The sequence below is a fragment of the Urocitellus parryii genome, chromosome 9 (assembly GCF_045843805.1).
Source record: "Urocitellus parryii isolate mUroPar1 chromosome 9, mUroPar1.hap1, whole genome shotgun sequence".
NCBI lineage: Eukaryota > Metazoa > Chordata > Mammalia > Rodentia > Sciuridae > Urocitellus > Urocitellus parryii.
In genome coordinates, this window is record NC_135539.1 from 116,922,122 (window position 1) to 116,945,676 (window position 23,555).

Sequence of the window (23,555 nt, forward strand, 5' to 3'; positions counted from 1 at the left end):
CTAGAACTTCCTAATTTCACCTGTTACCATAGCCCTACACTTGTGGTTGAAAAGCCTCAAATACCAAAGGGACCAGACAGATAAAATAAAGAAATGAAGTATGTGAGGTATAAGACTTCTGATACTTGAACATTATCTTTTTTATTTTTGCAGAACTGCAACAAATACTAAGTGTTGGTGTGTGGGGGAAGGGAGAGAAGGTGAACACCAAAGGGCATGATGGGACCCTGGCAAATTAGAAAATGCAGGCTTTTTTTAATTTTTGGTGGTACTGGGGATTGAACTCAGGGGCACTCTACCACTGAGCCATACTCTCAGCCTGGTTTGTTTGTTTGTTTGTTTTGTTTTGTTTTTTGAGACAGGGTTTTGCTAAGTTACCCAGACTGGCCTCAACTTCTCAATCCTCCTGACTCAGCCTCCTCTAGAGTCATTGGAATGGCCAGTGTGCATCCATGTGTGGGCTCAGGCTCTGAATTAAGGGGGCAGTTTCTGCAAACGTTGTCACAAATGCTTGTTTGAAAAACAAAAGCCGGAAATCCAACTTGACCCATAAAATTGGATTTCACAATTTTACTCAAACTTCCAAGGAGTCAGGCAAAATGTGTGCACACCCCTCAGGCTGCAATTTGTGTTGCTGCAGCAGGGAGCCTTGGGCATCTTAACCTCCCAGGTGTCTTCACCTGCTCAACCTCAGGAGGGAGGGGCTGGAGGGACAATTGGGAAAGGCCTCTAGGCCGCCATTAGTTTTCTCTCCTTCCCACTTGGCTGAAGGGGGCAAGGGTTTTTCTCCCTCAGATGGGTTTTCTGGAAAGAGGAGTAGAAGGGAGGAAAGTGTGAGTTCTTGCTGGTGAGGAAAAGGGGAGCAGAGTGGGACCTCATCATCGAGCTTCTGACAGCTGCAGGGCAGTTAGCAGCTGCTGCCTGAACCCCCTCCCTGCCCACCCCTCTTGGCCCCTGCAGCTGTCCCCAGCATGCTACCTCCCCTCCTCTGGCCTGGAAGAGGCTCACCTTACCCCCTGCCGGTCCCCTCCCCTCCTCTGGGCTGCACAGGCTGATGAGCCGGGAGGGAGGCCATGCTTAGCGACCCAGACAGTGCCCTGCTGATGCCCTGATGAGAAGCTCTCTGGAAACCCCAGAATGACTGGGCTCGAGGCCCTGCTTCCTCTCCTGACCGCATCCTGCAGCTCATATCATGGCAGGTGCAGGAGGGGGCATTGCCCGCGGCCTCCGTGGACCGAAACCCTCTTGATGGCACAGACTGGGCTGCAGACTGGTGAGTAGCTACATGAAACGCATACAGCTGACTTAGGGGGTCAAGCCAGTGGCCTGCTCAGTGCCACAAGAGAACTGAACTCCTGAAGTGGGGAGCTCAGGACATTGAGAACTGCTTATAGGATGGGGAAGCCCACCCCTGGGGCTCAGACCCATGCGTAGTAGGAGATGGAAGAGGAGGCTGTTCCCCCAGACCCACCAGCAGCTTTCTGGGTAGTAATTCTCAGCTGATTTCTAGGTGTTTCCAAGTCCTCTCCAGAGAGTTAGGGTCTCCCCCTTCCACTCCCCACCTTCTTCTCTCATTTTTCCTCCACCATCTGTTTCTTCCTCTCCATCCCCTCTATCTTGGCCACTTGGGATCTTACAGAATTTCAGGGGTCACAGGTCCCTGTGGTCAGGGCTGCCATTGGATCTCTGGCCAAGGACCTGCTTCCTCCCCTCTGTCCTTACTTATGCAAGCACCTGTTATAGTTCATTCTCCAGGGTGGGACCCTCAGGGGGCAACAGTTGCCAGGAGTCCACTCTTCCATTTGGATCTATGGTCTTCTGCCCTGGAGGAACAACCCCTGGGGGTGAAAGAGACTAGGGTGGGGGAGCAGAGAGGCCCAGAGGCTCCACTCTAGCCTTGAGCCCTGGCTCTGCTGTCAGAGACTTGGACCCCCTCCTCTAGGGAGGGCCAAACCCAACCCCTCTCTCTCTGCACGCCTTGGCCCCCACCTACCTTCTGTCCCCTATAGAACCTCTCACCCTAAGTCCCTCGCCTCTCTGGGCATTTTCTCTTTTGTTTCTAGAACCTAAAGAGAACTTGGAGCTTTAAGGGAAGTGTGAATTATGTTTTAAAAAAAAGGAAAAAACAATAGAGTATAAAGATAAAAGCTAAAGAGAAGAGTAAGAGGCAGATATTGTCCTTGGGCTGTGTCCAGACTGGCAGAACACCCAGGTCCTGGGGGATACTTGGCTCCAAGCCCCACTCCCCCCACCTCTTCATTCCCCTGAGAGAAAGCCCAGAAGAGTCATTGTCATCCTGGTCCTCTCCCCATTTCCTCCCTGGCTTTGGTGTGTGTTACAGAATTCCCAGAGCCCCGGAAACAGACCCCGGAGCTCAGGCCCCTGTCAGGGCTGCAGGCTGCAAACTGGTGCCTTGCTCTGCCCCAGAGACAGGTCATTAGACCCACAAGATGCAAGAGAGCAGATTTAGTTAAATGATCTGACTGGTTATGTGCGATGTATGAGTAGTCCAGTAGTTACCTCCTAAAATTTTTAGAAAAGCTGCTCCAATGAGCTAGGTGGAGGAGGTGGGCTTTATAGCAGAACAGGGCTAAGGAAAGCAGAGAGGGGACAGAAAATGGGCTAGCATCCGGTTACTTTGGTTACCTTTCTGGTTAAGAGTTAATGCAGAGAGGGCTTCCTTATCATACTGGCCCAAGCTGGCCTGTTGGGTGATTTGACATTGGCCCAGTTTCGGCGTTTCTCAGGTCAGAGGAACAGCTTCATTTTCGTTTGGTGGCGGTGAACTTCAGTTTGAGTGACTCCATTTGGGGTTGGTCTACTGGGACCAGTGCAGGAGCTCAGTCCCAGTCAGCGGCCTTGTATAAATGTTATTTAACTTTGTTAATTGCAGTTGTACTTTGCAAAGGTCTAGGGCTGGAGGTGCCCTCTGAGATACTTTCAGGCCCACCTGGGGCTATTCATTGCTTTACATTTTATGATATTAAAATGGCTTAGGTATATGATTTAGGAGAGGCATTAAATATATGTGTTTGGGGGCTGAGGGTGTAGCTCAGAAGTAGAGTGTTTGCCTCGCATGCACGAGGCCTTGGATTTTCTCTCCGCCACTACAGAAAGAGAAAACATTTTGGAGTCAGAGAACCTTGATTTCTTCATCTGCAAAATGGGCATGCTAGAACTGTGGGGAGGATAATAAAATCATGTAGACAAAATGCTTCTTAGTATTGTGCTTTGCATATTGTAAGCAACAGATAAATGATAGTGACTTTTATTTATTTTTTAAATTTTAGTACCAGGGATTGAACCCAGGGGCACTTAACCACTGAGCAATATCCCTAGCCCTTTTTATTTTTTATTTTGAGACAGGGGTCACGGAGTTGCTTAAGGCCTTGCTAAATTGCTGAGGCTGGTTTAAATTTGTAATCCTCCTGCCTCAGCCTCCCAAGCTAATGGGATTATAAGCGTGTGCCACTGCACCTGGCTTGATGGTGATTTTTTAAAAAGATGTTTTCCCACATTTGTAGTCTTAAAAAAGTTTCTCTTCTTCCTCACATCTAACCCCCCAGGAAAACAGTAATGAAATTTCTGCATGATAATTTTATCTTCTATGGTCCAAACCTGCTTACCAATGACCAAGTTCCACTTCCTGTGGTTTAGTGACTGAGGAAGGAGGTTTCAAAAGGACAGCCTCCTCCCAGGTTGGGCCTGTGGCCCTGACCGGGTTAATCAGAAACAAATTAGTAACTCATACTTTTGTCTTCTCTTAAAATACTTAACATGCAGAAAAAAGAGTGATTTTTGAAGGAAAGATGGTTTTCATTGGGGTCAGACGCTGTCTATTTCAATCAAAATGGTCCATAAATGCGGTTGTGGGTGACTTCCTTCCCAACTTGGGGCTGTGACCCAAGCCATGCCCAACCCCACTCCTCTGTGCCAGTTCATGATGGTCACTGTATTTCCATTGTGTCTGAAAAGGCGCACACCGCATTGTTCTACGAACTCCACTTTATCCATCATCTAGACCTGATAATTATTAACGTGTATTTCCTTAGTTTATGTTTACCTTGGGTGAAATGCTGAAGATAAATTCCAAGCATGGTGACACATGGCCTCTAAATGTGTCTCTGAAAATGGAGACACGTTTTTTATTACAGGTATGACACAATTATTATCACAACTTTTTTGTGTGTGATACTAGGGATCGAACTCAGGGCCTTGTACATTCAAGGCAAGTGCTGTACCACTGATCTATACCCCAAGGTCCAAAAAACAACTTCATCTCCTCCTCCTCTTCCTTTTTTTTTTTTTTTGTTTTGTTTGTTTGTTTGTTCTTGTTGGTTGTTTTCATTGAGAATTTTACCCAGGGGAACTTTGCCCCTGAACTCCACCTGGAGCCCTTTTTATTTTTATTATGAGATCAGGTCTCAAACTTGAACTTGGGAATCCTCCTGCTTCAGTCTCCCAAGTCTCTGGAATTAATAGATGTACATCGCCATGCCTGGTCCACAATAATTTCTTAATGTCATCTATTACCAAGTCATAGTTAAAGTTTCTCAATGGTCCCCATACTGTCTTTTAACATTTTTTTTTTTAAATTTTGTTTTTGTCCATTTGTTGTTGCGATACTGAAGGTTGAACACCACGGGCCCTGGTACACACTAGGCAAGTGCTTTATCACTAAGTCACATCCCCAGCCCTTTTTATTTTATTTTGAGACAGGGTCTCACTAAGTTGCCAAGGCAGTCCTAGAATTTGTGATCCTCCTGCCTCAGCCTCCTGAATCTCTACCACCGCAAGCAGCTTAAACTTGCTCTGTTTTTAATCTAGGTCCAGGTAAGATCTAGGCATGGCATTTTGTTCTTTTAATCTTGTGCAGGTTTCCTCCACATAGTTTAATTATATTAGCCATCTGAAGAAATGAGGTCAGTTGTCGCATGAATCATCCTACATTCAGCGTCTGATCCACTTGCATTCTCGAGTGGTCCTTTATCTTGCTCCTGAGCCCTGTATTTCCTGCAACCTGGAAGTTAGCACCAAGTGTGTGCATTAATTCCAGTTCAGCATGTGGGGCAAGAATACCTCCCCGTGGTGCTGGACACCCGTCCCACTCATCTTCTGGGTGTTCCTCTGACTAGCGATGCTGAATCGAGAAGTTAGTTCAGGTGGTGACAACCTGACCCCTGCCTCACCACATTGGTTTTCCCCCATCACTGGAAATCCTCTGGGGTGACTTGTTACCATCTTCCACTAGTCCTGCTCCCCAGTAGCTGATCCCCTGGTGGTTTTAGCAGCCACTGGTGATTGGTGCTTGAATCAATTATTTTTATTAGATAGTATAGAAGTTGATTTTGTATTTCTTTCCTTTTAAAATATTTTTCTTAGTTGTAGTTGGACATAATACCTTTATTTTATTTATTTATTTTTATGTGGTGCTGAGGATCCAACCCAGCACCTCACATGTGCACGACGAGGACTCTGCCACTGAGCCACAACCCCAGACCCCCTCCCCGATTTTGAATTTCTATTAAAATAAATTTTGCTGTTAAAAGACAATAAACTTCATATGAAGTGATTAATTGCCTTCTTATTATTCTATCTTTCAAATTCAGCCTGTGACATCAGAAAATCCCATAAAGAGACCCATATTGATTTATTACATTTTTCAAATGACTCCCTTCCAGCATGCTGGAAGTCCTTGGCAGAGCCGCCCTGATCCCTCTCTCAGAGTGCACCAGGGCTGTGTGTAGAGCTCTCTTGATACTCAGAGACAGGCTCTTAAATGTCCACAGAGTTTCTTTCTTTTTCTATTTTGCTTTTTATGTGTTCTAGGGATTGAACAGGGCCTCACACATCCCATCCAAACACTCGTACCACCAAGCCATATCCCCAGCATTCAAAAAATTTGTTAAATATGCTGATAAATATATTTTACTTGCATAATGGACTTAAGTTGTTTTCTACTTTGTCTCCTGTTGATAGGCCTGCTAAAGTCATGAGTCAGTCTCTACTTTAGTGGGGGACAAAATTGTTTTGCCTTGATTGTTTCTTTATAAATCGGTGGATACATACTTGTAGCTTTATGATGGGTGTGTTTTTTTGGTTTTGTTTTTATTTTTTATTTTTATTTTTTGTAGTTGTAGATGGACAGAATACCTTTATTTTATATGTTAATTTTTATGTGGTGCTGAGGATCGAACCCGGTGCCTCACGCATGCTAGGCAAGTGCTTTGCCACTAAGCTACATAAAACATGAAAAAAAAATCTTTAGAAAGTAAGATACTTGATAAGTCTGGAAAACAGGCTAGGTCTACAGTCATGGGATTTTTAGAATCTTTAATCTGACAGTGATCAGAGAAGTCGTCTCACCCAAACCCCCCAGGGCTGGGCCTTGTAGGCAGCAGGCAAATCATCCAACACAGCACCCAGCAGAGCTGCTGCTACAGAGAAGACCCTCCCCCTGGTCATCTCAGGAAATGCCCATCCCAGAGAGAAAAAGTGTCCTGGTCTACTTAGTCTACCACCCCAGGGTCACACCAGCCCATTAATTCTCTAGAAATCAACGATCTATAAAAGCAATTGATTCAGGGCTGGGGTTGTGGCTCAGTGGTAGAGAGCTTGCCTAGCACATGTGAGGCACTGGGTTCCAGCCTCAGCTCCACATCAAAATAAATAAATAAAGTAAAGATGCTGTGTACATGTACAACTAAAAAAAAAAATTAAGTGATTGATTCACAGAAGTCTTCATATGATTTTTAAGTTTAAGAAAAAGATACAGGAAAAGAAAAATAACATTTTATCTAAAACCAAGATCCACATGGTTTTCATTTTCCTCCTTTAAGCCCCTATTTTCCATTTGGGGGAGGGGATGGAGACTCACAGTTTCAGCTGTTTTGTAGAATTGGGAGTCTATTTCACCTCTATAGTCCCATGACCTACCATACTCAACATAGCTACGCAAAACAAAAGTTTGACGAATCCATGAACTTGAGAAAAGAAATCCAAAATCATGGTAGAATTCAATTCCATTTAAACAGATATTTTTTATTGTTTAGTTGACTCCTGATAATGATGGAATATATAAAGCTTACTGCATGCCAGATAATTCTAATCACATCATGTGTCAATACATTCAACCCTCTCACATTTCCTGTGAGATAAGAAGAATTCTCTTCATTTACAGATGAGGACTCTGAGGCAGAAGAGGTAACTTACCCAAGGTCACAAAGACAGAGAAGAACCAGGGACAAGAACCTGTGCACCTAACTCCTACTGCTGATTACTAACAAGGGCCTCCTGTCCTTTCGGGGGCCACGCTACTTTTCAAAGTGCTTTCCAAATGTGATTTCACAAGCCCATGGCTGCTGCACTTGAGGTGGTTTGTGTCTTTTGAAAGGGAGATATCATCACATGAGCAGCAAAGGGGAAGAGCCCGAAGGAAGGAGGCAGGCAGCTGGGGATTTGTTGTTTGAAACACACACTCAAAACTGGTCCCAAACTAGATGGAAAGAATATTTACTACTCCTGAGCAATTTAAATGCCTAATAATGGGTCTGGGGTTGTGGCTCAGTGGTAGAAAGCTCACCTAGCATGTGTGAGGCACTGGGTTCGATCCTTAGCACTGCATAAAAATAAATAAATAAAATAGAGGATTAAATAAATAAATATACCTAACAACAGAAGCCTTTAAAAAATGCTTGCACAAAATCCACATCAAGGCCTAGGACAATGTTTAGAATGTGTTGTTTTGTTTTGGTACTAGGGGTGGAACCCAGGGGCACTTAACCGGTGTGCCACATCCCCAGCCCTCTTAATTTTTCATTTTGAGACAGGGTCTTGCTAAGTTGCTTAGAGCCTCGCTAAGTGGCTAAAGCTGGCTTTGAACTTGAGAACCTCCTGCCTCAGCTCTCAGAGCCACTGGGACTCTAGGCATGCGCCACCACCCCGAGCTCGAATGTTTACAGAATAAAAAAGCAGCATACTTTATGGTTACATCAATGTAAAATGTGATCAAGACAGACAGGAGTTGGAAAGAAGATAAACAAAAATTACAATTATTGCAATTAGGATAGAGGATTTGGAGTAATTTCAACATTGTGTTTTCTTTCTTCATAATAATCATCTTAGAAATGGAGACCTAAAGATTTGGGGCAACAGGTTATATAAAGAATAGGACTTTGTGGGCTGGGGCTGTAGCTCAGTAGTAGAGAGCTTGTCTGGCATGTGGGAGGCACTGGGTTTGATCCTCAGCATCACATAAAAATAAATAAATAAAATAAAGGTATTGTGTCCAACTACAACTAAAGATTTAAAAGAAAGAAAAAAGAATAAGACTTTGTTAAATTGGGCGTGTTCACATATGCCTGTAATCCCAGCAGCTCAGGAGGCAGAGGCAGGAGGATTTCAAGTTCAAAGCCAGCCTTGGCCACTTAGTGAGGCCCTAAGCAACTTAGCAAGACACTGTCTCAAAAGAAGAAATTAAAAGGGCTAGGGATATGGCTCAGTGGTTAAGCACCCCTGGGTTCAATTCCCAGTACCTAAAAAAAAGACTGTTAAAAAAGGAAGAATTGGCAAACCTCGCCACCTACACTATGCTGTGACTTCATGTTCCCAGGTTTCAGAATGGGGCAGCCAAAGGCACAACCTGCTTGTTTTAGGTTGCTTGTGGGGTGATGAACAGCGGGGAGATGGTGAACACACCCAGCGTGGAAACAGTCATTTTCAGAGCAGGGTAAGCTAGATTAATCACCCCTGTCTAGCACATCTCCCCAGGGCAAACCACAGCCTCTACCCAGACACTGGCAGCCTGATCTCGGGTCTGCCCTTCAGGCTTTGCTGCCCATCAAAGCCCAGCCCTGTCTTCCCCAGCTCTCTCCTGCCAGCTAGGGCTACCCAGCCACCCAGGGCTATCCAGCCACCCTGGGTCGGTGGGTTTTAGCACCATTTCTTGCCAAGTCCTGCCCCAGTACTCTGGGGAAAGCCCCATTTGTCCTCTCAAAAATCTGATACCCGAACAATTCACTGTGTATCTAGGTCAGGAGGGTACCCAGATCTCTCTCTCTCTCTCTCTCTCTCTCTCTCTCTCTCTCTCTCTCTCTCTCTCTGGGTACTGGGGATTGAACAGGGACAGCTCTACCACTGAGCTATGCTCCCAGACATTTTTTTTTTTTTCATTTTGAGAAAGGGTCTTGCTAAATTGCTGAAGCTGGCCTTGGGTTTGAGATTCTCCTGCCTCAGCCTCCCTAGTGGCATGGGCCACCTGTGCCCGGCTGGATACCATTATCTTAAAATGAGAATGCTGAGAATGGGGTTATCTGTTATGGGTATGGTAAGTGTGCACTCTCACTGAACTCTAGAGAGAACGGAGATGTTTCAACAGTTTGGCACAGTGTTCACAAGTCTTAAATTGTAAATTGTTTATAATTTTGATTAATAATTTCATCTCTAGGATATTTTTTAATTTGTTATATATGACAGCAGAATGCATTACAATCCATATTACACATATAGAGCACAATTTTTCATATCTCTGGTTGCACACAAAGTATATCCATACCACTTGTGTCTTCATACATGTACTTAGGGTCATGATGTCCATCTCATTCCACCATCTTTCCTGCTCCATTTCTAGGAATTTGTTCAAAGGAAAGAATCAAGGATGAGCATAAAGTTGTTGTTGTTGTTGTTGTTGTTTTGGATTGCTTTTGTTTTTGTTTTGAGACTAGGGTATTGCTATGTTGTCCAGGCTGGCCTCCAGCTCCTGGGTTCAGGTGATCCTCCTGCCTCAGACTCTGGAGTAGCTAGAACTAAAGGCACTAGCACCATGCCCAGCTATAATGTAATTTTAAGGACACTTTTTAAAATAATATTTAATGGCATAGTGGAGTTCAACATATTAAGAGAAGAAAGCAGGCTACAAAATTATATATATACACACACACACAAATATGTACATATATACATATACGTATGTGTGTGTGTGTGAATGGCTGAAGGTGTATCTCAGTGGTACTTGCCCAGTATATGCAAGGCCTTGGGTTTGATCCCAAGTACTGGAAAAAAAGTACACATACACACATATGTATATAAACAAATCATTACTGAACGCCAATCTTATACCAGGCACTGGGTATATATTTGGGAACACAATAGACATATTCTTTGGTATCATTAATTTATTAACCCCAATTTATCTGGAAAAAAACTGTGTATGTGTGTATTTTTATAGAGAGAAAAATAGGGGTTAGGGTTATGGCTCAGTGGTAGAGAACTTGCCCAGCATGTGTGAGGCCCTGGGTTCAATCCTCAGCACCACATTAAAAAAAAATAGATAAAAATAAAGAAATTATATATAGAGAGAAAAATACAGTATCTATTCATGGTGAAATAGTAGGTTTTTTTCCATATTTTTCTTTATATTTTCATGTAGTCTCCTTTTTTTCAAAAAAATCCAACCCAGAGCCAGTGCAGTGTTGCACATCTGTAGTCCCAGCAACTGGAGAGTCTGAGGCAGAAGGATTTCGAGTTCAAGGTCTATCTGGGCAACTTAGCAAGATTCTGTCTCAAAATCAAATTTTAAAAGGCTGGGGGTGTGGCTCCGTGGTAGAGTGTCCCTGGGTTCAGTCATCAGTACTGCAAAAGAAGAAAACAACCAATCTGGCCTACCCAGAGTTCCTGCTGCTCAGGAGGCTGAGGAAGGAAGATGGTTTGAGCCCAGGCTTTTGAGGCCAGAGTGGGCATCACAGCAAGACCCCACCTCAAAACAAAACAACAACAACAACAAACACCACCAAAAAAAACAAAAAACAAAAAACAAAACCAAACCAAAGACATTATATTACTTTAATAATCAGAGGGGAAAACTCTAAACATTTTTGAGAATAGAGGTTAGGGAGTCCTCCCATGGGATCTGGGTTCAAACTGGAGAAGGCTTCTCTGTGTGTCACGCCAGAGAAGGGAGGAGGAAGATCTGGGTCTGAGCTCTGCTGTTGGGTCTATGAACACACCCATGCTACTTTCTGAGTCTCTGTCATCAGCAATAAAGTGAAGCTAATCGCTCCTGCTCCCCTGAGGGTCATGAGAATCATGAAACACCCGTATGCGCTTTTTAAAAATCTGCAAAGTGCTATATGGTAAGAAATGGTTGTTATTAATACCTTAAACAGGTAACACAGGTGACTTCCCTAAAATGAACATTTAATAATTTCTTTTTCTTTGTTTTTCTCTCTTCCTTTCTTTTCATTTCTTTTTTTTCAGTCCTGGGGGGTCCTACTGCTGAAATACATTGCCAGTCCTTTTTAAAATTTTTATTTTATTTTACTTTATTTTATTTTATTTTTTGACGCTGGGGATGGAACCCAGGGCCTTGCGCATGCGAGGCAAGCACTCTACCAACTGAGCTGTATCCCCAGCCCTTGGTTTTACTTTTGAGACAGGGTCTCACTAAGTAGCTGACCTTGAACTTGAGATGCTGCTCCCTCATCGCTGAGATTACAGGCGTGTGCCACCGCTTCCCACGGTGTCCTTACCCTTAGAATGGACAAAACAAACTTCTAGCTCTGCAGCCCTGTGACATATGTAAATACAAATCTCAGAAGATATAATCACAAACTCAATAAGTACTTTTTGATTGCGAAGATAATGAAGAGGAAGAGTGATTTCATATCGTGGCTTTCTCCTTTTCTTTCAGTTACCTGTATTTCCTGTATTTCAGACCAGCATTTCCTGGTCTTGTCATCATGTGCCCTATTTGACTGAGGCTGGCGGGGGTGGGTGGTACAAGAAGCTTCCTGAAGGCCACTCGTCCAAGGCAGGACAGGACACTGACTTAGTCCTGATGAGCTCTGACAAGCAAGATGTCCTCGTGAGTGTCCAGGGTGCCCCCAGCGTGGTGATGGGGGCTGAGTCATATCACACTTCACCAAGTGCCTCCCGTTCCCCGAACCCTGCCAGCCTTCTGAACTCCCCAGATCACTCATCAGCCCCGAGGGCCGTGGTTCCCACACTGTGCCCTGAGAACAGACCCACGGGGTCGAGAGAGGTTAGGAGAAGGCTCAAAATTAGTCACAAGAAGCAAAGCAGAGACCCACACAGCCCTCGTGCCAGCCTTTGCCCAGATGCTGACCTTTCAGAACCTACAGCAGCTCCCCGCGCCTCCCCTCCAAGGAGGGGAAGGGTGGCCTGGGACACTCCCATCCTGAGGCCAACCTCGGGGTTGTCTGTCTAAAACCCCTCCGCTTACCCAGTGCTTTCAAGAACATGAGCATCTTTGATCTGTGAGGGAGCTGGAGTGGGTTTTATCAACCCGATTCTTCAGGTGAAGACAAGGAGGTTCGGGAGGCTGAGGGATATGCAGGGACAGGCGGCTTGTGGTGGCAGAGTGGAAGCCCGGACCCAGGACTGCTCTGGCTCCTGTGCTTTAGCAGTTTTGTTATTTGTTAACTGCACTCAAAAAATGCTTATAGAGCCAGGTGCGGTGGCACAGGCCTGTAATCCCAGCGGTTCAGGAGGCTGAGGCAGAGGGGTCGCAAGTGCAAAGCCAGTCTCAGCAATTTAGCCAGCACTCGGCAACTTAGCGAGACCCTGTTTGCAATAAAATATGAAAAAAGGGGCTGGGGATGTGGCTCAGTGGTTAAGCACCCCTAGGTTCAACCCCCAGTACCTTCCCTAAAAAAAATGCTTAAAGAAAAATTTGAAAATAAAGAGATGAATGGGGAAAGGATCATAATGCTCTTACTCTAACATAATTATGATCACATTTATTGTATTTCCGTGTAGCCTTGCTTTTGTGCCCTTCTCTGAGGCATAGCTGTTATACCACACATAAAACGCCACCTCCTTTCTTCTACTCTTCACATTCCATCACATCATCTCACCAGATGGCTTCGGCCTGATGCAAAGCAGCCACTGTTTCACATACTCATGGAGCCTCTGTTCTGCTGCAAGACGAACAATCAACACAAAAATAAAACATAAAGCCAGGTGCAGTGGGGCACTCCTGTAATCCCAGCAACTCAGGAGGCTGAGGCAGAGGATCACAAGTTCAAAAAGAAACGTAGCAAGGCACTAAGCAACCCAGTGAGACCCCGTCTCTAATAAAATACAAAAAAAGGGCTGGAGGAGAGGTGGCTCAGTGACCTCTGGGTTCAATCCCTGGTACCAAAAAATAAAAATAAGTAAAATAAAACATATGGCATTCCATGACTGAGCACTAAGAGGAAAGAACTACACTTATGATGTTTAAACTTGAGAGATGAGAAAGAAAAGATCAAAAGATAGTTTTTATCAAAAGGACCATGTAATATTTTCCTTTAACAAAACCAGAGTTAACAATTTTATAACCTCTAGACTTGACATGTGTGAATGTGTTTAACATGTAATTTTACCTTTTTTTCCTTTTAATTCATCAACATTTTCTAACCTGTCTTTAAATAACATTTTTAAATTCACATAATACTCTATCATATTCATGAAGATATAGCACTCTTTAGTTTTTAGATTGAACTAAAAACCAGGGATTGAACTCAGGAGCACTCAACCACTGAGCCACATCCCCAGCCCAATTTTGAATTTTATTAGAGACCGGGTCTCATTGAGTTGCTTAGCACCTCGTCTTTGCTGAGGCTGGCTTTGAACTCGCTATCCTCCTGCTTCATCCTCCTGAGCCCCTGGGATTATAGGTGTGTGCCACTGTGCCCAGCAGATACACCACTGTTGTTGGATATTTAGGTTGTTACCTTCCAGGTTAAAGTCTTTTTTTTTTTTAAGAGAGAGTGAGAGAGGGAGAGAGAGAGAGAGAATTTTAATATTTATTATTTATCGGCAGACACAACATCTTTGTTTGTATGTGGTGCTGAGAATCAAACCCGGGCCGCACACATGCCAGGCGAGCACGCTACAGCTTGAGCCACATCCCCAGCCCCAAGGTTAAAGTCTTTAAAAAGAAACTTCTCTACTTTAGTGCATTAATTTTTTACTATTTAGTATTATTATTGCATTAGAGGAGTGGCAGAGTAAAAGAACATCAACAGTCGTGGGGGAGATGATAGGACTGTCATTTGCTTTCTGAAAGAATCTCTTTGTACTGCCACCAGCAAAATAGGAGAGAGTGCTCGTTTATCCAGTTCCTGCATTTTTGTTCCTTATCTTTTCCAGTGGGAAATAGGAGCTCATTCTCATCTGGAGAACATGTTGGTATATAACACATTTCCAAGGAACACATAATAAACCACGTCAGTGATCTATGCAAAGGGAGTGAATTTCTCCCCACATCTCATAGTTCTATGGTGGAGGGAAATGCTGAGTTTCAATAATTACTGCTTCAGGGAGACGAAAACCCTCTGGGGTAGGGAGGAGTCTTCTTCCTCTCTGTCTTCAGGGTGTACCAATAGTTTAGGGAGAACTCGACAGATAGAGAGGTGGGGATTGATCCCAGCAGCCAAGTATAGAGCCTTTTCTGTAAGCTGAGACCTGGCCACACACTCCCAGATAAGAGTCAGCTTCCTTGTTCTGGAAGTTCAGGGGTCTCTGCTATTGGAAAAGAGAGTAACTTCTTACCACAGGGAGCAACGGCGAGGATAGGAAGGGCCATGATATTACCGAACTCCCAAACATGAAAGTGTCTGTAATACATCTTGCTGGCACAGTGACCCCAGCTGCATGGCTTCCCTTGCAGGCTGTATGGGAGAAGCAAGCATAGATGCACTTTTCAGCTTGACTTAGGAGCAGCAGACAGGTAAGGTCAAGGTGGGATGTAATGTTTAACCTGCTCCAACCCAACATATCCCAAATGCTGAAGAGAATGCAGTTATGGTATTAAATGGGTGGTATTGGAGGTGGGATTAAACAGCCTGAGAAAAAAATGCCAGGCATCAGACCCAACCAGGCACTGAAGAGCTGATCTGAGTGCCACTTTCCAAGATCCTGTCCTTCAAGACTGGCCTCATGGGGATCTGGCTAGGACGTGGTTCCAAAGAAGAGCAGCAGCACTGAGTCCCTCTCCCTGCACTGAGGAAATCTCTTTAAGCCAAATCTTCTTACATCGAAAGCGTAAAGAGAGAATTTCCAAACCCTCTAGAAACCTCAAAAGATAAATCAGAGTCTGTAAACAGCTAATTCCAGACCATTTTACTGGGAGGTCTCCTGAAGGGTAGGAGAAAAGGTCCAATATGCATTTGAAAATCAAAATCACATATCTTTGAAATGACAGGCACAGTGATCTGGCAGGTACATTCTCTTACATGTTTCTAAACATTCTGTTACTTTCAAAATGTGAACTGTCCTTAAAAATAATGAGAATAAACAATTTGCCACCCCCTTGAGGGATAACTGCACACACAAGTGCAGCCAGCTCTCACGGTGCCGACGGCACACAAAATACTTGTCCCCCTGAAGTCACTCTCAACTACTGAGTTGAGTTTTGTCTGAACTGGTGACCCGCCTCCTGACACTCATTTCAGTCCCACTGCTCAAGTAAAGACACATCGTCAAGCCAGGGTTAGGCAAAAGTGTTTATTGAAAAATCCGGGGTTCGTGGCTAAATGAGGGGGAATCTGAAGAACTGGTGAGAGATGTCAGATCCTTCTATCCAGAGGGAAGGCCAGATGGATTTCAGGGTAAGTCCTACAGCTTTGCCAGGGAGGGGAGAAGGGTCACTAGATACAAAAAACCAGGGCAGGGTGTCACCCCTGGGAGTCTATCAGAAGAAACAAATTGGGTAGCTTACACTGGGGCTGGTTCCACATCTTTAGTGAGTTTTTTGTTGTTGTTGTTGTTTTTGTTTTTATATATAATTGTCAATGAACCTTTATTTATTTATTTTATATGTGGTTCTGAGAATCGAACCCAGTGCCTCACACATGCTAAGCAAGTGCTCTACCACTGAGCTATAACCTCAGCCCTTGGTAAGCTTTTAAGATGAAAATCTGAATTGATGGTGATTAATGATACAGCCAACACAGTCATAAAGATGATAGAGTACAAAAGGGCTGTCAATTCTCATGTTCTTTAGAATTTTATTATTTATTTATTTAAGAGTGAGAGGGCCAGGCAGTCTGACTTGCAGAAGGAATTTCTCAGAAGGCAAAGGCTATTCTAGGGGACCAGAGAAAACATGACCAGAGAGCTGGGCGTCAGCACTAGATATTCTGATGACTGCTATTCTGAATGGGGCAGAGAAGGAAACCCACTTCCCTTCTCTCTGGTAAATCCGTGGGTCTCCAAGTTGCTGTCTACTGAATCTCATGGGACCTTTCTTGGATTGGAAAAAATTAGCTCAGGTCTCCACCCGGCAGAAAGAACACCGGGCCTCAGCTGCCTGGTTTGGAGGAATTCCATCACCTCTATGAGGTTCTGCGAAAGCTGATGCAGGAGGCGGGCAGCTCAGGAGGCAGTGGTGGCTGGAGCAGCCTGCTGTGGCCAAAACATGTGGGGAGAGCCGAGTCTGGCCCCCTGTGCAGTCAGTGCTCCGCTGCTGTCCATCTCCGCTCGCCTGGAGAAGCTACCAGGAGGCCGGGGCCATGTTCGCGGCGTGGGGACGGCCCCAGAACACTGAGCTGTCGTCCTTGGACAGAGAGGAGGCCGAGCTGATCCTGCGCACTTGGCGACCGGCCCTCCCGCAGGCCCCGTGCGGCAGCTGGGCGCGGAACGAGCGGTCGAGCAGGAGGTAGATGACCGGGTTCGCGCAGCTGTTGACGAAAGCCAGGCAGGTGGCGATGGTGAGACCCCAGCGCAGCGCCAGCAGCAGAGGACAGGGAAGTGGCAGTGCCCCCAGACGCGCCAGGTGGAAGATGGCTCGCAGGGCGCTGAAAGGCAGCCAGGAGCCGACGAAGGTGCTCTCGATGGCGAAGATGATGCGCAGCGAGTTCCTCCGGGCCCGGCCCACGTATGGCTGCCTGCGCAGGCGGCTCGTGATTCGGCAGTAGCAGAAGAGAGTGACGACCAGGGGCAGCACGAAGGTGAGCAGCAGCAGCAGCAGGCTGAGGCCCTGGAAGACGTCGGAGGGTTCCTCCCCGCACTGGCTGCCGGGGCCCGCGGGAAGGGGCTGCAACCTTCGGTAGACCAGGGAGGGCAGGCCGGCCAGAAGCGCCACGGTCCAAACGCTGCAGCACGCAGCCAGCACGCAGCGCGGGGTGCGCAGCGGCCGCGCCTCAAGCAGCTTCACCACGGCCAGGTAGCGATCCACGCTCATGCCGGCCAGCAGTAGCGCGCCTGCGCAGCGCGTGCAGGCCAGCGCGAAGCTGCTGAGCTTGCAGAGGCCTTCGCCGAAGGGCCAGTGGCCTCCGCGCGCCGCCGCCGCCGCCCACAGTGGCAGGGTGAACACGAAGCCCAGGTCCGCGGCGGCCAGGTGCAGCACGAAGGTGTCCACCAGCCGCCGCGGCCCACGCCGCCCCGCCAGCAGCCACACCACGAAGGTGTTGCCCACCAGGCCCACTGCGAAAGCCGCCAGGTAGAGCGCAGGGATGTAGGCGTAGCCGTAGGGCAGGTCCCAGGAAGGGCACAACTCCAGCTCCTCCAGGGCGCCCGACCCAGAGTAGTCCCAGGACACCACATCTGGGCTGGGGCTCCAGGCCTCAGTGGCGTTCATGGCCAGGCCTTGAGTCCTGCGTGGTCCCAGGCCTCGCTCCGTACAGGCCGCAGTCGCTCTGAGCAGGAGGGGGTTGGCTCTTCACGGCCGGTGCCCAGCACCTCCCTTCCTGCCACCCCAGATGGAGGTGAGGCGAATGGGTGGGCAGGAAGGTGGGGAGGGAGGGTGTGGGCAGGGAGGGGCAGGCTCCTGTGGTACAGATGATGGCCTCTGAGTTGGGGAAGGGCAGAGGAGGACAGAGGGGGCTCCATAGCTGGCTCTACAAGGAAAAGTCCTCAGGACTGGGAGACCTGTGCGGCCTCCCAGGGTGAGGTGGCCCATCGCTTCCTCTATTAATCACTCAGTTTGTTAAATCAGGGTACTTGTCTGATGAGGAGGGTCTAATGTCAGTTTGCAAGAGGTGGTAAGTACATTGGAATCTTCATCTGTTCTGGTTCCTCCATCCTGCCTCCCCTTGCTGTTATTTTGCATCTAGAGGTGAAGAGACAGAACCTGGGATGTGGCTTTTATAGCCCCCTCTCATTCACCTGTTTTCTAAAAAAGGGGTCCCTGCTATTGGGTACACAGTGGATCTGGAGGAACCGGGAGCTTGTCCTTGGGGGTCTAGCTCCTGAACAGCTCCAGCAGAGTTTTTGGACTATTGTAAGCCTGCTGAGAGGGAGGGCTAAGTGTCTTAACTCTGGTGGCTTTTCTGTCCAAATCCAATCATCATGGAGCCATGTAGAAGGGTATTAAGCCACAGAGGAAAAAGGGACAGAGCCTGGTATTCAAATCTAGCTTTTCCCCACATTCCTCCATTCTGTAAAATCCACCTATTAAGTCAACACTATAATTTCAGTGCAAAAGATGACCCCAGGTGGCAACTAACAAAATATCAGATTTGTTGTCCTAAATTATGAGATGGGAGCTTGGAGGGAACAAGATCCCTTCTGGGCTGAGAGAGGGAAGGATTCATGGAGAAGGGTGGGCATAAAGTCTGACCCTGATTGGAGCACGTTCCTTCTTAAGGAGGGTGTATTCGTGACACCTGAATTCCTCTAAACAGACATCCCTCCCTCAAGATGCTGTGTTGAAACTCTTGCCATGGTGTATCCTCCCAGAGTCACTCCCACTGTCACCTGCAATGAGTGACTTATGTAGTGATCAACCTGGTGTTAAAAATTTCAAAGTGGATTATCAGTTTTATTTGAGTCCATCCCATTAACAGTGAAGTAGCAGTAGTGTCACAATGCCACTCATAACTTTACAGAGTCATTGCTGAGGCAGGGCAGACCCTTGGGCAGTGGCCAGACTGCCAGCAAACTGTAGTACATGTTAAAAACAATCCACTTAGAGCAGTTACTTATGGTGGGAGGAGAAAACCGGAAAAGGCTTCCTGGGAGACAAAACGTGAGGTCAGTTCTAGGAATGACGGCCAAAAATAGCAACAGAAAAGAGAGGAAAGGCCAGACTAGACAGAGGGAGTAAAAGGAACAAGCATTTTGAGGCAAGCAGGAACATGAACTTTTCATGGCACAAGCTGTGACACAAGTCTAAGTGTGACCGGAGCCCAGAAAGGAGGAGGGTGGCAGGGGATGAAGAAGACAAGGTCACTGGGGCCAGATCATGAAGGGGTTTGGATGTCATTCTGTAGGTGGTGGAGCGCCCCCAGATCTCAGTGTGTTTTGAAAAGATCACTGGCAGAACTGTGGGTTGGAGAGGAGGGAGCCCCAAGCCAGGGAGATGGCCAAAGAGGCTGTTTTAATTGTGTCTGAAATAGGTTAGTGACGGGGCAGAAAGGAGGGGAACCATTCGAGAGAGTTGTAACATCATAGGTGTCCACAGAGAGGAACTAAGATAGGCCTGAGATTCCTCTGCTGGAGGATTGTGTGGATGTTGTCCCCTTAACTGAAGTCAAAAACACAGAGGAGGAGCATGTCTGTAATGTGTTCAGGGTTATGTGGGTTTTTTTTGGGGGGAGGGGGTACTGGGGATTGAATGCAGGGGCACTTAACACTGGACCACATCCCCAGCCCTTTATATATTTTATTTAGAGATAGGGTCTTGCTAAGTTGCTTAGGGCCTTGCTAAGTTGCTGAGGCTGGCGTTGAACTTGCAATCCTCTTGTCCCAGCCTCCAGAGCCCTTGTGATTACAGGCATGTGCCACTGTGCCCAGCTCCATGTGGATTTGAGGTGGCCTGATGAAATAGATTTAACTATCCAAAACAAGATGTTTCTGAGAGTGAAAGAGGTACTATCATAATTAGCTTGGTCATAAACCAGGACCGTTCTTGGCAAACAGGGACATATGGCCACCCTAGGTCAAAGTCCTGCTGGTATATGGAGATTCCCAGCAGGGAGTTAGAAAATGGTTCCAGAGTCCATGGAGGGGTGGGCATGCTTCTAGGCTGTTTGTGTGAAGATTTTTTTTTCTCCCACACCAGTTACAAACGGGAGAAGTCAGGCAACAGAAGAGGCCAAGGAATGAGTAAATGGCTTACAGGTCTGTCCCTCCATGGGCATTGCCACTTCCAAGCTTGGGTTTCCTGGGAACACCCTCCCTCTCCCCGTGAGGGGAAGAAGGCTGAGGAGCTTGCTGGAGATTCAGAACAGTTTTTCTAATGTTTGATCACATGTCTGGTGAGCAGTGCCCACATCCTGGGTGGTCTAAGGGGGCTGCAGCCTCCTTCCCTGGAAAGCCAGCACAGAGGAACCCCGATAATCAGGGGGAGGCCCAGTGCTGCTGGAATTCACTTTCCATGGGCACGTCTCAGTCTGGGGCTCAGAGAGTATGAGTGATCCTGAAAGCGAGAGATGAACAGCGAAGAAACCACCAGGTGAAAAAGAACAGTGGGTGAGCGACCCAAGAGGGGAATATAGGCAGGGGGTTGAGGGGAAGTAGAAGTAGGTTGTTTATTTTAAAAACACAGAGATTCTTGCTTCCTGGGCTGTGGTCTCATACCCAAGCAAGTCTGTGGCCAAGAGCCTATGTTGAATCTTCTGTGCTGGGGGCCTGGGCGGGTGGGCCTTACTGAACTCTGTCTGGGTGGGAGAAAGCAATGAAGGCCAGAGGCAGGTTCACTGCCCTGGGCCTGGCCTCCTGGGGTGCCCAGGGTGGTTTCAGTGACCCAGGCTAACTCTGCGACACTGCTTTCTCTTCTGCTCCTGGGGAGGACTCCTCAAGTCAACCAATAGAAACACTCATTTCTCCTGGCTGAGAATCCCAGCCATTCTGAGGCTAAGCCCAAATTGTCTGTCCTTCCTCCGTCCTCCTGCAGGAGGCTTCTCTGGCCCCTGCCGCTCACCGGCCTTCTGCTCTGTGCATAACTGGAGCCACGTATCCCATTGCTGTGTGGGTCGGTCTTGTCCTGCCCATGGGATTATAATGTCTTTGAGGTGAGAGGAACTTCTCCCCATCCATCACTGTGATTGGCACAAGCCTGAGAACAGAGGCAACACTTAGATGAATAAATATCCAATGCTTTGGTCATAATGGCTTTCAGGAGGTTTACCTCTGCCCGGTCAAGGCAATAGTTAAGCTCTTACAATTTCCCACCCATATTATTTTACGTACAAATAAACCTAACCTTTTAGAAAATATTTGAATTTTGCCTCTTTCATCTCAAAAGCCATATAACCACGTTACGGAACAGAGAAGGAAAGTCATCCCAGACTTGGTACCTCAGCACAACTAACTGTACTTCACATGTTGGTGAATTTCTTTCCAGCCAGGGAAGGACATTTTCTTTTATTAAAAAAAAAAAAAAAAAAAAATATATATATATATATATATATATTTAGTTGTAGATGGCACAATACCTTTATTTTATTAATTAATTTATTTTTATGTGGTGCTGAGGATCGAATCCAGTGCCTCACAAATGCTAGGCAAGTGCTCCACCATTGAGCCACAACCCCAGCCCTGATTTTTTTTTTTAACATTCTTTTAGTTGTTGATAGATCTTTATTTTATTTATTTATATGCAATGCTGAGAATCAAACCCAGTGCCTCACACATGCCAGGCAAGTGCACTACTACTGAGCCCTAGCCCCCCAGCCCTGACATTTTCAAAAGTAAAGAATTTGTGTATAATCCCATTGTTCTTGGATTTTTTTTCATATTACATCAGATATTCTCCACATATATTTTTTCACAATGTATATAGTTTTGTGGTCTGTTATTCTCAATGCTATATAAATCCTCATTTTTCTATGTTGCTTAATTTTCAAAACCCTTAAATTTGAATATAGAGGTTGTTTCTAATATTGGGAGGGGGGTACCAGGGATTGAACTCAGGGACACTCGACTACTGAGCCACATCCCCAGCCCTATTTTGTATTTTATTAAGAGACAGGGTCTCACTGAGTTGCTTAGTGCCTCACTTTTGCTGAGGCTGGCTTTGAACTCTCGATCCTCCTGCCTCCTCCCTAGCTGCTGGGATTACAGATGTGCACCACTACACCTGGCCTGTTTCTAATATTTTTAACTAGAATAATTGCACTTATGACCTCTTTATTTCAGACTCTTTTCATAATATAAAAATGTCCTTGTATAGGTCAAAGGTTATGAAAATTTTCATTGGTTGAGACAAATTTTTTTAAAAAATATTCATTTTTAGTCATAGGTGGACACAATATTTTTATGTGGTGCCGAGGATTAAACGTGGTGCCTCTCGAATGGTAGGCGAGTGCTATACCTCTGAGCCACAACCCCAGCCCCAAGACAAATGTTTTTACAGTAATATTAACTTAGGGTGTGACCGGCATTTTATGAGGGTATTAGGTTCCAACACAATCTTGTTAGAAATGTTCATCAGTAACATATTTTCCACTTTGATAGGTAATGAGGTAAACTGGTACCTCATTTAATTCACACTTGATTACAAATAAGATGGAAAAAATCTGTCCATATTTACTTCCTCACACAATGTGAACTCTCTAGTCATGTCATTCACATATTTATTATGATCTTATGTAGGTGCTATTAACTTGTATGAACTATTCATTTAGGATAAATGATGATCCTGTTTGGTTCAAATATTTTTCCAAACTTTTTATTAGCTATTTCTTATTGTTTTATGCTTTCATATTATCAAATTTATTGCTATTAGAAATTTCAGAATTTAGAAAGTTAATTTTCTTTTTGATGTAAGAACATTCAGTTCTATTGTCAAAAATAATATTCTTGGCCTTTTTAATCCGCCTAATGTGTAATCTTTTTTAGATTTCTATACAGCTTTCCTAACACTATTTTTAATTTTTTTTTAGTTATAGATGGACACAATACCTTTATTTTATTTATTTATTTTTAAGTGGTGCTCAGGATTGAACCCAGTGCCTCATACATGCAAGGCAAGTGCTCTGCCACTGAACCACAATCCCAGCCCTCCTAATAATTACATTTGAAATACATGTTTCAGAAACTTGTTTTGTGTGTGATGTCAAATTTATGACACAGATTTCTTACATGTCATCCCATCTATCTCTGATCAGTTAAAAAACAGATCATTAGTGGTGACAATCTGGCTTAAATGTCAGCTTTATTAGTTGATAGCTGTCCTTTGGGCCCCAGTTCCCACATCTTAAAATGGGCATGATAATATCTACCTGATAGGGGTCCAGTGAGGATCAAATGAGACAGCTCCCATGGAGTCCCCTCCCATTCTGGGTCTGAGCATGTAAAACCCACTCAATCCCTCAGATGGTGACCTCACATAGGCAGGCCTGCTCTTATTTCTGGCTGTCCCCTGGGCTTGTGCTGCCTCTCCTCTCCTGGATACAGTGCTTTGTTTACATGTGGTGGGTGGGTGGTAAATATCTGGGGCATTGCACTGGGAATCCACAAAGAGAGAATCTCCATCTGGGAGATCTTCAAGACTTGATCCATCACAGTACACGGTGCCTGGTGTCACCTGCTGGTGAATTCCACAAGGTGACAGATTAGATTGTGCAGAGAATCTGCTGGCAGGACTACAGCACAGACAGACTGTAGTC

At 45.7% G+C, this 23,555-nt stretch overlaps 1 protein-coding gene across 1 annotated transcript; it reads right to left on the reverse strand.

The window, feature by feature from the left end:
- Positions 1–16,495: 16,495 nt before the first annotated feature.
- Gpr25 (G protein-coupled receptor 25) lies at positions 16,496–17,581 on the reverse strand. Its single transcript, XM_026397226.2, has one exon. The coding sequence runs from the start codon at positions 17,579–17,581 to the stop codon at positions 16,496–16,498; it is 1,086 nt and encodes a 361-aa protein (XP_026253011.1).
- Between the last annotated feature and the right edge of the window lie 5,974 nt (positions 17,582–23,555).